At 35.6% G+C, this 11,869-nt stretch overlaps 1 protein-coding gene and 1 non-coding gene across 2 annotated transcripts; one reads left to right on the forward strand and one right to left on the reverse strand.

The window, feature by feature from the left end:
- Positions 1 to 1,965: 1,965 nt before the first annotated feature.
- On the reverse strand, positions 1,966 to 6,510 carry LOC116288115 (fibroblast growth factor receptor 2). Its single transcript, XM_031694856.2, has 5 exons — positions 6,369 to 6,510; positions 4,588 to 4,668; positions 3,745 to 4,014; positions 3,185 to 3,532; positions 1,966 to 2,606 (listed from the first exon to the last, which is right to left on the reverse strand). The coding sequence occupies exons 1-5, from the start codon at positions 6,448 to 6,450 to the stop codon at positions 2,458 to 2,460; spliced, it is 930 nt and encodes a 309-aa protein (XP_031550716.1). The 5' UTR covers positions 6,451 to 6,510; the 3' UTR covers positions 1,966 to 2,457.
- Trnak-cuu (transfer RNA lysine (anticodon CUU)) lies at positions 2,758 to 2,830 on the forward strand. The gene has a single exon. It is a non-coding gene; the product is annotated as a tRNA-Lys (tRNA).
- Positions 6,511 to 11,869: the final 5,359 nt, after the last annotated feature.

An 11,869-nucleotide genomic window follows, 5' to 3' on the forward strand; every position in this document is an offset into this window, starting at 1 on the left:
CGTAGATTCTTCCATTCTTATAAGGTAGTCAAACAACCCCAGGAATGTTAGATTCTTTATTGCAATGTTTGTCTTAAATAATTTTCATCATGTTTTTGTTTTAATATCGCTAAGCAACACTCAAATACCTTAAGGTATCTGTTGCTACAGCAAATTTGGTCACTTAGCAACCGGATAACATCAAATAAATACCATGTTTTAATTTTAAGTCATTTTAAGGTATCAGTTGCTATAGCAAAAACGGTCACTTAGCAACCAAATAAGATGGAATAGATGCCATGTTTGAATCTTATGGAATTGCATTTGTGTTGCTAAGCAATGAATTGAGTCAAAGGTACCGTTGTCGGAAAAAGAAAAGAAAATTCCAGATGACAATCGACAGTGTGTGTTATTTATAATAGTTTTACTGATTTATAACTTGTGTTTGATAAATTGATCAAAACTATATAACTTATATGCCTATTGACCGGTGAACCACTTCCCAATTTACTTATAATTTCCAAACGAGAATAGAGCCTTTGAACCATCAACTAATGACAGCCCAATAGAGGCACACAACAAGTAGAGCTTTTTCTTCTTTGGGAAACCGCAGAAGAAAAAAAAACAAAACAGTTCCATGAAGTGTTTATCGTACGACACGAAAAACTGAGAAATAGTCCCTGAAAAACAACTATTATTATTATTATAAACAAGCAAACATAAGCTTAAAAGTCTCGTGACGGTGAGCCGCTCAAAGGAAAAGGAGAACATTTTCTGCGCATAACGTTACGCTTTTCGCTTTTTTTTTTTTCTTTTTTCCTTCTTTGCTCAAGCAATGGTCGTAATACATGGGAATGATAAATGTAGACATCGTCATATAAACAGATTTTGAAATATATATAATTGATAGACCTTTCGCAAATACACCGATCCTGCATTCATTGCTTTACCTCCCTAGTTACTGTTGCTACGTCGGACAAGCTAAAATGCCTTTTTGATATACATCGTGGAACAGACACCGATTGCTGAAGGCACATCAAGAAAAAATCGATAACTACCGAAAAAAAATTATGAATTCAAGTTTATTGATCGGTCATTCTGTATTCCAATGGGAGAATTGTTGAGCGGTCATTTAAGCGAATTCGGGAAAAAACGAAAGAGCGAGATGCAAAAATGAAAGAAGCAAAGGTCGCGTCTTTCAGAAGGTCTAACTCAATATTGTTTTGGCCAATCTCGACAGCTTTACTTAGCGGGTGCAAAATATATTGAAAATAAGGGGGGAAAGGAAAAAATGAAAAAACATTAATAATTAGAACTATGGTGTATAATGTAAGTGTTCTTTAACCTATTTGTCTTACAAATCGGTAACTTAAAGTATATTTGGCTTTTTTTTGCAATATAGGTAGACTCGTTACGTGATGGAAGCAATCCGTGAAGCTTATGGTTTTTGTCCCTTACAATTTGGTCAAAGAGAGCTTTACTTAACGCCTTTCTCCTCTCACACAAAGGAGTCATGCTACCTAAGCTTCTAGGGCCTCAGAATGAGATAAATCAGAATGTATTATATGTATGTATTCATAAGTGTATAAAACAGATAAAGCATATATAGATAAAGCTAGTTTCCAATTTTGTCCACTAAAACTCCAAGTTGTCTGAAAATCTTTATCATTTCACGAGACCAATTATCATTATTATTACATTTATTATTATTATTATTATTATTATACTATTATTATTATTATTATTATTATTATTATTATTAATATTATTTCCCTTCACCAAAACCACTGCCATAGTAGCAATTGCTGTGAATGAGTAATGAGTTAGCCTGGCAACCATTCTTTCCAGTATGCCATGGTAATAGTTACCTTGGAGACGGAAAATATTTTCTTTTGTGACTTACGTACAGGGCTCACAAACCACTTAATGGTAAAAAAAACCACACACACACACACAGAAAAACAACGCAAAAGATGACGTCAATAATTTTTTCTTGAAATATTATTTTACTCTCAATTATTCCAAATTTCTGTGTTCCTTGATTACAGACTCATTTACACAGGATTAGCCTCGAATTAGGGTCTAAATATTCACAAATACCAACGGTAAAGTAAAGGATGCACAACTTCAACAAATATACAAACACTTTGAAATTTATGGACCTTCACATAACACATAAATATTCTGCACAAAATCGAGGCTAACCCTGAGTAAGAGAGAACTTCAAACAGTAGAGTATTACAAAATGTCTATTAAGATTAAAACTGGTCAACAATCAAATCGAGAATTTTTACTGATCAAGAATATTTTTGTCCGCCATTTTGATTTTTATGTTAATCGTTTCCGCTGACTAAAATCTGATCACTTTGCACTAGAATATGATATGGATATGATTATAAGTTAATGTTTTAAACCTTGTATCTCGGTACCGAAGTTTCGTTAATTCATGCGGGATTCCTGTGGATATGGCGGGAAACTCTAAACATGAAACGCGTACGCCTGTGTTTTGGCGGGAAAATTAGACAAGTGGAGTACAAGGTGAGCTAGTACCAAGTACACTGCAGATGGCAGAGCTGACATCGATGGTGAAGAACTTGCTTGTCTTCCTGCAGGAAGTGGAGCGAAAACTGAAACAAGAGAAAACAAATATGTAGTCTCTATGTAACATTGTTTTCACGGGTATAAATACGAATACAAAAGTGCAAGGAAATTTAAAAAAGCACTCTTAGTACCGGTCTTAATTTCGACAGGTTTATTTTTAGAAAGTAATTGTATATTGCGCGGTTAGCTCAGTCGGTAGAGCATGGGACTCTTAATCCCAGGGTCGTGGGTTCTAGCCCCACATCGGGCGACAAAATACTATGCTTTTTGTTCAACACGCGTTCATTTAAGGTGGAACCGAACTAATTCAGAGCGAACTTTGGACAATTTTATTCTCGCTCCCTTCGCAAAACTAGTGCGTCATCGATTTAACTGGATTTTTCATACAATGTGCTTGGATTATCCTAGATTCTAACAGTGTATTTTATTCCCCCCCCCTTTGTGAGATCGTGTGAAGCCAATTTCTGTTCTTTATGCTCAGTAGAATGAAATGGGAACACCTCTTTGTAAGCCAATCGCACCAGCTTTTTCTGTGCTGCGGCAATTCTGGAACCCCTCTTTTTTTAAATTCCTGGATCCGCTACACTGCGGAGCTTTGACTTACTTGGTTCAAGGTATTTGTAGCTGTGGACGGTGTCTCCGATTAAATTATCTCTTCCAGCGCACGAGTAATTCCCTCTGTCTTCCTCCACGACACGCGCGAACACAAGATGCAGTATAAACATTGTCTGTCCCATTTGTTTCTTGTACTTCGAAATTCTTAGGTTCGAATTCCGGGAATTCAGAGGTCTGGAAGGAGGGAAATGGACGCCGTTTTTTGTCCAGTAAACATAGTGAGCATTGTAAATTTCGCATGTCATGTTTAGCGGGGATCCGATGACAGCTTTGCTTGATCTGGGGTCACCATTGATAAGGATTCCCTTGTTGATAATGAAAAACGTGCGCTTGCGAGCTGAAGAAAAAAAATACAAGAATATGCATCTTATTCCAATTATAATCTTCTCTTCCATTGCAACTAGCACTATCAACTGAAGAAAGGAAGCTTATACCACAGCCGCCAGAGAATCGCACTAGCTGCATGGCTCTTGACCACATGTCTCGTTGAGTGTTCCATACCGATTGGAAGCCATACAACGGTGCACGCAAGAAATGTTCTATTCTTACCTTGTATAGTCACCTGACATGTCTCGTTGACCGTCCCATATCGATTGGAAGCTATACAAGTGTACGCACCACTGTGGGCGACCTCTGCATAAGGAATATGAAGTTTCTGTGAACAACTGGTAATGTCTAACTTGTGCTGTGCCGGTTTTCCGTTGAAGAGCCACGTGATCTTAGCTACTGGGTTCGACTTGACTTGGCATGTGACGTAGACGTTATCGTCAATATAATATTCCATGAAGCTGTTGCAATCTGTTGTGATGGTTGGAGCCCCTGAAAGATTAAAAATCCATTCTGTTATTCATGTATCTATGAAATCTATCCATCAATTCATTTATTCACATATCTATCTATCCATCCACTCTTCCATTAATCCAATTATTTCAGTTCGTTCCTCCATTCGTTTCATTTCATCCGTCCTTCCATTTATCCATGTATCCATCCCATCCATCCATCCATCTATCCATCCATCCATCCATCCATCCATCCATCCATCCATCCATCCATCCATCCATCCATCCATCCATCCATTTTGTTTATTTGTTTTAGTAACTACACTTTAACATGACTAACTCGAAATCAAGAGTAAAACAACAAAACGTCGGTTTTACAACTTTGATAATAACCAATTTATCGGCGTATTCTGAGTGCCTAAGGAAATATGAGCTTATCCTTATAAAGAATAACTCCTAAGATCGAATTGAAATTTAGGAATATTTAGTAATTTAGGAATTTGGGAATATTGATTCTTTCGGAGGGAGAAAAACTGAAGAACCAGGATAAAAACGTACGTACGCTTTTAGAGGAATTTGGCTTCCTGTGTTAAGATAGAGTTACGTATCGTACCTGTAGGGTGATTCTTGTCGAGCTTTCCCTGGTGGGAACACGTGTAATGCTCATTCTTTAAATCGTCTCGTCTTGTTCTTCCTAAAAAACACACATTTATTTAACATTATTGATAATAAGGGCGGATCCACCCATCTCTCCCTTCCCTGGCACCCTCCTTTTGGTCGAGGAATTTTTCTAAAGGGGTTTAAAATTTTTAGTCGAGAAAAAAAAGGGTGGAGTTGACATTTCAGTGACTGTTTTAATTAATTTGACTAAGAAATTCAGCGATAAAAAGCTATATTCTAAAAACATTTTAATAAAAGACGACATTTCGACGTTTACGTAACACCATTATCAAGTCAATAAAATCGAATAAGAAATTACAAACTATATATAAATCATGAAACAATGGAAGATAATTACAGAAAAAAGATATATGTACAAGAATAAAAGATAATAACAATGATATAATTACACGAATAAGAGGGAAAGGAAAGAGTAAAAAATGTCATTAAACAAAAAAAAAAGTTTTGCATTAATGGAGTCACTTTGTACATTAAGAGATGGTTTAAGGTTCTTAATAAAAAGCATTTCAAAGACAAGGCAATTAAATTTATTGTCACATTTCCTTGGATACGAAGTTGTTTTAATTAAGGGACTTATTTCCAAGATGGCGTTTATTGTGTCCCTTCTAACAGTCCCACGATGCACTGCAATGGCAATTCGATCGATCGTTGGACCCAGTTTTTTCTTCAACCGTGGAATGCTAATGAAAATCTTTGAATCTTGAACTTTATTTCAGATGGTTTTTAATCTTCTCTTTTAATGTAATTTAATTTCTTTATCATCTTAAAATTTCCCTCCCTTTACTTTAAAATTGTGACTTAAAAGTTATGATAGGGCACTAATCCTAGCAAAAAGGTTCCCTTAGGAGAAGTCAATATTTTCCCCATGCATACTTTTGATATCCTAAAAATCAACTGTGTATATAATGTGCTGTAACAAACAGAATAAATCGCCACCACAAAGTACTAGAAAACTACTGCGCATGCGCAAGGAACCGTTAATCCAGTGTGGGACTCTACAACCGAGTTATTTGCCAAGGATATTACTAAGATAAAAATATCATCAAGAAATGAAAGAATTTTAAGAATTAAGGTTTCCTATCACTTTTTACTATCAGCAATTAAATTAACTTTCAAAAATTAAATGTCATTTTAATTATAAGGGACCGTCGTCGTTGTTGGGTAAACCTGTTCATTTTTTACTATGATTTTATGTGAGTTAAAAGCTAAATCAATCAATCAATCAATCAATCAATCAATCAAACAATCAATCAATCAATCAAACAATCAATCAATCAATCAATCAAACAAACAATCAATCAATCAATCAATCAATCAATCAATAAAAAGACGCCATTTAGAGAGTTTTCACGTGACGTCACAGCGGCCATGTTGGTGTACCAAAACAATACATTTTCTATCATTATTTTTGCAAAAACTGTGTAGAAACTTTCCATTGTTTGCTTCACCAATATGACTGCCTTCTTACGTGAAGTGAAAATGATCTTACTTATGAAATATAGCGTTCCCTCAAACAGTCTCATGAAACGCAATTCGGAACTCGACAGTGGTCTAATGGCTACGTTTGTTCCTCAAACATTTCGTTCACTTGATGAACTAAAACCTCTGGGACCTAAACAAAACTGTCGTAATGGGTAGCTCAAATAAGTTGTCTGTCTGTCTGTCTTTCTGTCTGTCTGTCTGTGCCATTATAAAAGCTAAAAAAATACTTACTTAAGGCGTCCACGGATGAAGGTCTTATCAAACTACAGCACACAAGAAAAGAATAAAAAACGACTCTGTTTTTCAGAACCATTGCTGGTCCACGTGCTTCAGCGCTCGCTCTGTCTACTAAAGAAATATACAACACAACTGAGCGACGTCTTAATGTTATTGAACCTTATTTATAGAGCCAAAGACTGAAAGCAAAAACGAATTAAGCTATATGGAATTGTATAGAACTAGGGTAGAGTATCTTTAGATAGCGATGACAGTGGCACTCTGTTTTTACTCTAGGACTCTAGTATTGTACTAACATTTATTCACCGTAATTGGGGATATTGTACACATCTAACTATATAGTTCAGATAACCCAAGTTAACAAGCTTTATTTAGTGTCATTGTTGAAGGCCGGGTTTTAAGCTCCTGTTTTAATAGAATCATTAAATTTCTATGTCATAGGGATTCATTTAATTATCTTAATCACTCCGAAGCAAACCTTTTCTTCATTTTCACTTTACGTTGATGCTGGAAAGAGAAAGTCAGCGCACGAGGCGTTACTCAATTACCTGAGATCTCCAAGCATTAATCTTGAACTTTATTATTCGGCTATAGAATTATTCTTAAAAAAACTTAGGTTTGAACCCTGTTAGACAACCTTTGGGCTGATCTAAGTCAGGGCACGGCTAACTCACAGATAGAACCATGAAACAACCTAAGGGCTGAACTAAGTCAGGACACGACTAACTCACAGATAGAACCCTGAAACAACCTAAGGGCTGAACTAAGCCAGGGCAAAGCTACCTAGCTCCCACTGATAGTTTTGCAGAATGAGGAAAATTAAACCGGAGTACCTGAAGAAAAACCCTTGGATCAAGGGAAAGACCTAACAAACTCTACTCACATGTGATGGCTCAAAGGTCTTGAAGATTGATCTTAATCTAGCGAAAGCTAAATTCAAAGAGAAAAATGAAAACCGTGGATTTTAGAGCAAATTCAAGCAATGGCTAGTGGCTAATTTGTATCAGTCCAGGGAAAATCTGATTAGCGCGGTGCAATAGAGTGCAAACAATTAATCCGTGAAACACTAATTACTAAATAGTACAAAATAGTGCTAATTAAACAATAGAAAACAATGGAATTTGCATGAAATTGTGCTATTTAGTATTACTAAAGTTCCACGCATTTACTGTGGTCACTCATAAAACGTTTCTAATTACCTTAGTCTCTGAAGACCCACTCCAAACCCCCCTCCAACCCCCCCTCCGTCGTCTCCCCTCCCCTCCTCCCAGCCACATACACACACTTACATCGGACGTGTAGCAACGTCCCAAGTACTCGCGTCCCTATCTCGATGATCAAATTGGATTTAGAAATCGATTTTTACGAAGCAAGGTTTTTAATTTTTTTCATGCAGTAGAGAACGATCAAGCAACTCTATATATACCCACAAGTGATTCCTGGTAAATTGATCTAACTCACGTCGCCCACAGCGGCGAGAGAGGTTTTAATCATAGGGGAGGGGAAGGGAGGGGAGAGCAATGTCAGAGGTATAATTTCTCTTATCAGTTAAATCCGAATTATAATTTCTAATAAAGACCTCTAAGCCAGATTCTAAGTTCCAGACTGTACAAGCTCTTCAAAAAAAATCCAAAAATCCAAAATATAGTAACTCGCAATCGTATAGCTTTTGCTTTTATTGTGAAAATGAAGCAACTTTGACAGCTTTGAATGATTTTCGAGTCTTAAAGAAACCGAAAAAAGCTTAAAAATACAATGTACGCGTTAACTGAGTCAGTTTTAAGTTCAACAATAAACCCTTTTCTCAAGGTTGATCGCTTGACGAAACTTGACGGGCCACGATACCAGAACAAGAGCTTTAAAATGAGAATTATTATACATTTCTATGAGGTTTTTCGACAAGAATTCACAAAATTGATTATTCTCCTCTTTAAATTTAAAACTGTCTTCTCAATTTCACATATTAAATTTGTGTTTTTCAGTTTCGTGGTCCGTCAAAATTGGATGCGCACGCAACCTTGACAAAACGGTCTTTATTGTACGAACATGCCAATGTTTCAGAGAAAATTCAGGATAGAGTGATTTTCATGTGATCGTGAAAGAATAGGCAAACTAATAGTTAGTAGTAGACTCTAAACCAATGATTTTCTTTTGCTCTTTATCAACTATTACAAACAAAATGGTCTATTTTCTTTGACGGTCATATGGCAATCACTCTAGTTCATTTTCTCTTGTTCAGTCTTATTCAAAACAATCTTTACATATAAACCGAATTTGATCCGCCTTCATTTAAAATCCTCCATAAATTTTGGTAGAGTGCTCACACTATATCCGTGAAACAAATACTAATTTTTAGCACTAAATAGTGATAATTAAACAATAGAAAACAAAGGATTCTGTATGAAATAGTACTAATTAGTACTATTTAATGTTTATGGTTTTTGTGCGTGCACTCTATTGACCTCATAGTTTAGATTTTAAACTTCGCATATGCTATGGTCAAATATATTGATACTTATTTTCTTATTAAGTTCAACTTTAGGAGTGCATTTAGTAAAAGCGTGACACTAACTAGTACTAAATTGTACTATTTTGTACAAATTAGCAATTAGTATATGTAATAGGACTCCATAATTGGACGAGGAAAATTCCGAGGACTGAAAAAATTGGATGAGGCCGTAGGCCTCATCCAATTTGGCAGTCAGAGGAATTTTTCGAGTCTAATTATTTCTTGATTGGGGAGTATGAAATCCCATTACCTATTAATTATATAGCTGCCTAATTAATCCCATATCAACAAGACCTGTCCAATTAAGAAAATAATTGGACAGTTACCTATATGGGATTAATGAGAAGCTGTATAATTAGTAAATTTAGTGTGCACGTGCAATCACTGAACCGCGATTGTGCGAATAATCAAGCGCAGTCGAGCGCGCTTTAGAAACGCTTGTGTACAAAAACCAATTAAAACGACTAGGTCATCGTTACATTAACGTTTAAAGCAAGCCAGAGTAATTTGTAAGGTGAAAGTTCCAAATCATTTCACTTGCGTATTGTGGTTATTTTAGCTTTAGTTGTGTCTTGTGTCTTGATTTTGCAGCAGCCTGAAGGAATAAAAACTTTAAAACATTTCACTTGCGTAATGTGTTAATTTTTTATTCGACGCACGTGCGCATTTGCTCTTCACGCTTAAACTAATTTTTAACAAAATAGTACAAAATTGTACTAATTAGCAATTAGCGTTTAAGGCTTTTACTAAAAGCACTCTATATGTCGAACTTCAAGCCCAGTTCATCACAAATTCTCCCGAAGAGTCGTACGGTCCAATGCTTCATTCAAACTGATTCAAAAAGTTCAGAACTTTGATTAAATTACATGGTCAAACTGACTCACTTTTTAGGTTTTTTTAAATTTCACTTTTAAAAGTTCAAAAACAAATTTGTTAATTATATTCCATACACGTGATTGATAAACGACGTTAGAACTAGGCACTTTTTTTCTGTTGGGAATTTTTTTGCGAAAAATACACTACTTCTTCTTTACTTCACGCTCTAAAAAAATTATTCTATTGCTAGATAGAAACAATATTCAAAATGTCTTTTCGTGGTTTGATTATACTTGTGCTTTCGACTTGATACTCACAAGAGTTTCTTGGAGATAAAAAGCTTTTTCATAGTGTTTGAAAACGTCGAGAACGCTAAGTTACGCTATCGCCAGCATCTGTGTTTAGGTAAGACAGAAAGCGAAAGTTTTCGAAATGGTGGCAACAATGAAGATCAGTCGAGATGGCTCCTCAAATTTCAACATAAATGAAAATGAAGCTCGACAAATGCACGAGCTCGTCAGTGTAAATATTAGAAAGCACATACTTGAATATATCAGGTCGCTATGTTAAACGCTAATGAAATCTTTCCACGTGGAATATCCCGACCGGCTATAAGAAGTTGATTGTGCTGAAGTATGTGTTATGAGAGAGAAAATTAATGTTTTTACAGACTAAGCTAGACATCAGCTTTTATTTACTATTTCTTATCGTATGAAAACAAGATAAAGAACGATCAATTAGTTATTGAAAATATCGATATAAGATTTCAGTAAGGCTACCATCACGCACGAGTTTAGATGATGGTATGCTTTGAATTTGCAAGTAAACTTCTTAGCTCCTCCCATTAGCATGTACACCTATGGTTACACCCTAAACACTCTTTACCCCTTTGCTTAGTTATTTTGGCACTATTCTTTTAAATCTTATGATATAATTATTCCTCGTAGACCTTTCTATACATTTACCATATATTCATAAATTATCTTTAGTTTAAGCTATGTTTAGTTCTATGATTTTCACTCGTATTACTCTTTAATAAGATATCACGCTTAGGAATTTGATATTTCAATTAGCCAATCAAGACTCAGTGATAATATCATATTGATTGTAGAATGACACATGTCATGAAGTTATTATAAATAGAGCTCATGTAATTAGTTTTAGTCAGAAGAGTATAGATAGAGATAGAGGAGAGCAGAGAGTATAGAACTGAAGAAGAGAAAGTAGAATAAAGATCCCGAGTAGCTCGTACCGAGAGCGGTCCATCCCATAACATATGGACGGAATTACTTATAAATGGTAGTTGATGACTCATAGAGTGCAAACAATATAGCCGTGAAACTTTACTAATACTAAATAGCACAATTTCATAATTTCAATTTTCTAGGGACATATGCTCATCAAATGTAACTCCAATGTTTCTTGTAAAAGGAGTAGGCTGGATCTGCTCGCAAGTTACATCGATTTTTTACTTTTACATCAAAACAATCTATTGTTTAAACGCAAAGGATCATGGTCGTCGGAGGGGGTCAAATCAACGCAAATTCACCGAAAATTGTTCTAAAACGCGCATCAATCCACGAAGAGAAGTAGAATAGCCAGCAAACTCTCAGAATATTTTTTAGTACATATTAACACATATTATATCTGAAAACCAGGCCATTTTAGATTAAACTGTTTCGCTAGGAGCAAATTTTGTTGAATTTTCTATTGGATTTGGCGATTCTATCCCCACATAAACAAGCAGTGACGTCATAGTGAAATAGTGCAATTCGCTGGTAAGTTTTAGTGGACGTCCATAACCTTGACATTTCTTATGTACGTGGCCTTAAAAACCATTTCAGTTTCGAAAAAAACAGTAGCGACGTTTGTGGGGCGGGATCAATGACAAATGTTTTGAATGGCTTATTTCCATATATATTCTGAACGCTAGAGTGCAAACAATTAATCCGTGAAACACTAATTACTAAATACTACAAAATAATGCTAATCAAACAATAGAAAACAATGGAATTTGCATGAAATTGTGCTATTTAGTGATAGCTAGACAATAGACCTCCTCGGTGTGACCATGTGTCATTCTCTACAGTATGATTTCTTTGTTCAACTGTTGCACATGAGAAGACAAACGCATATGGAGGGTGGGGAAAGGAAAAAACAATTCGCAAAA

The sequence above is a fragment of the Actinia tenebrosa genome, unplaced genomic scaffold (assembly GCF_029948245.1).
Source record: "Actinia tenebrosa isolate PJP-AT-01 unplaced genomic scaffold, QUT_ActTen_1.0 PGA_scaffold4__44_contigs__length_22323623, whole genome shotgun sequence".
Classification (NCBI taxonomy): Eukaryota; Metazoa; Cnidaria; class Anthozoa; order Actiniaria; family Actiniidae; genus Actinia; species Actinia tenebrosa.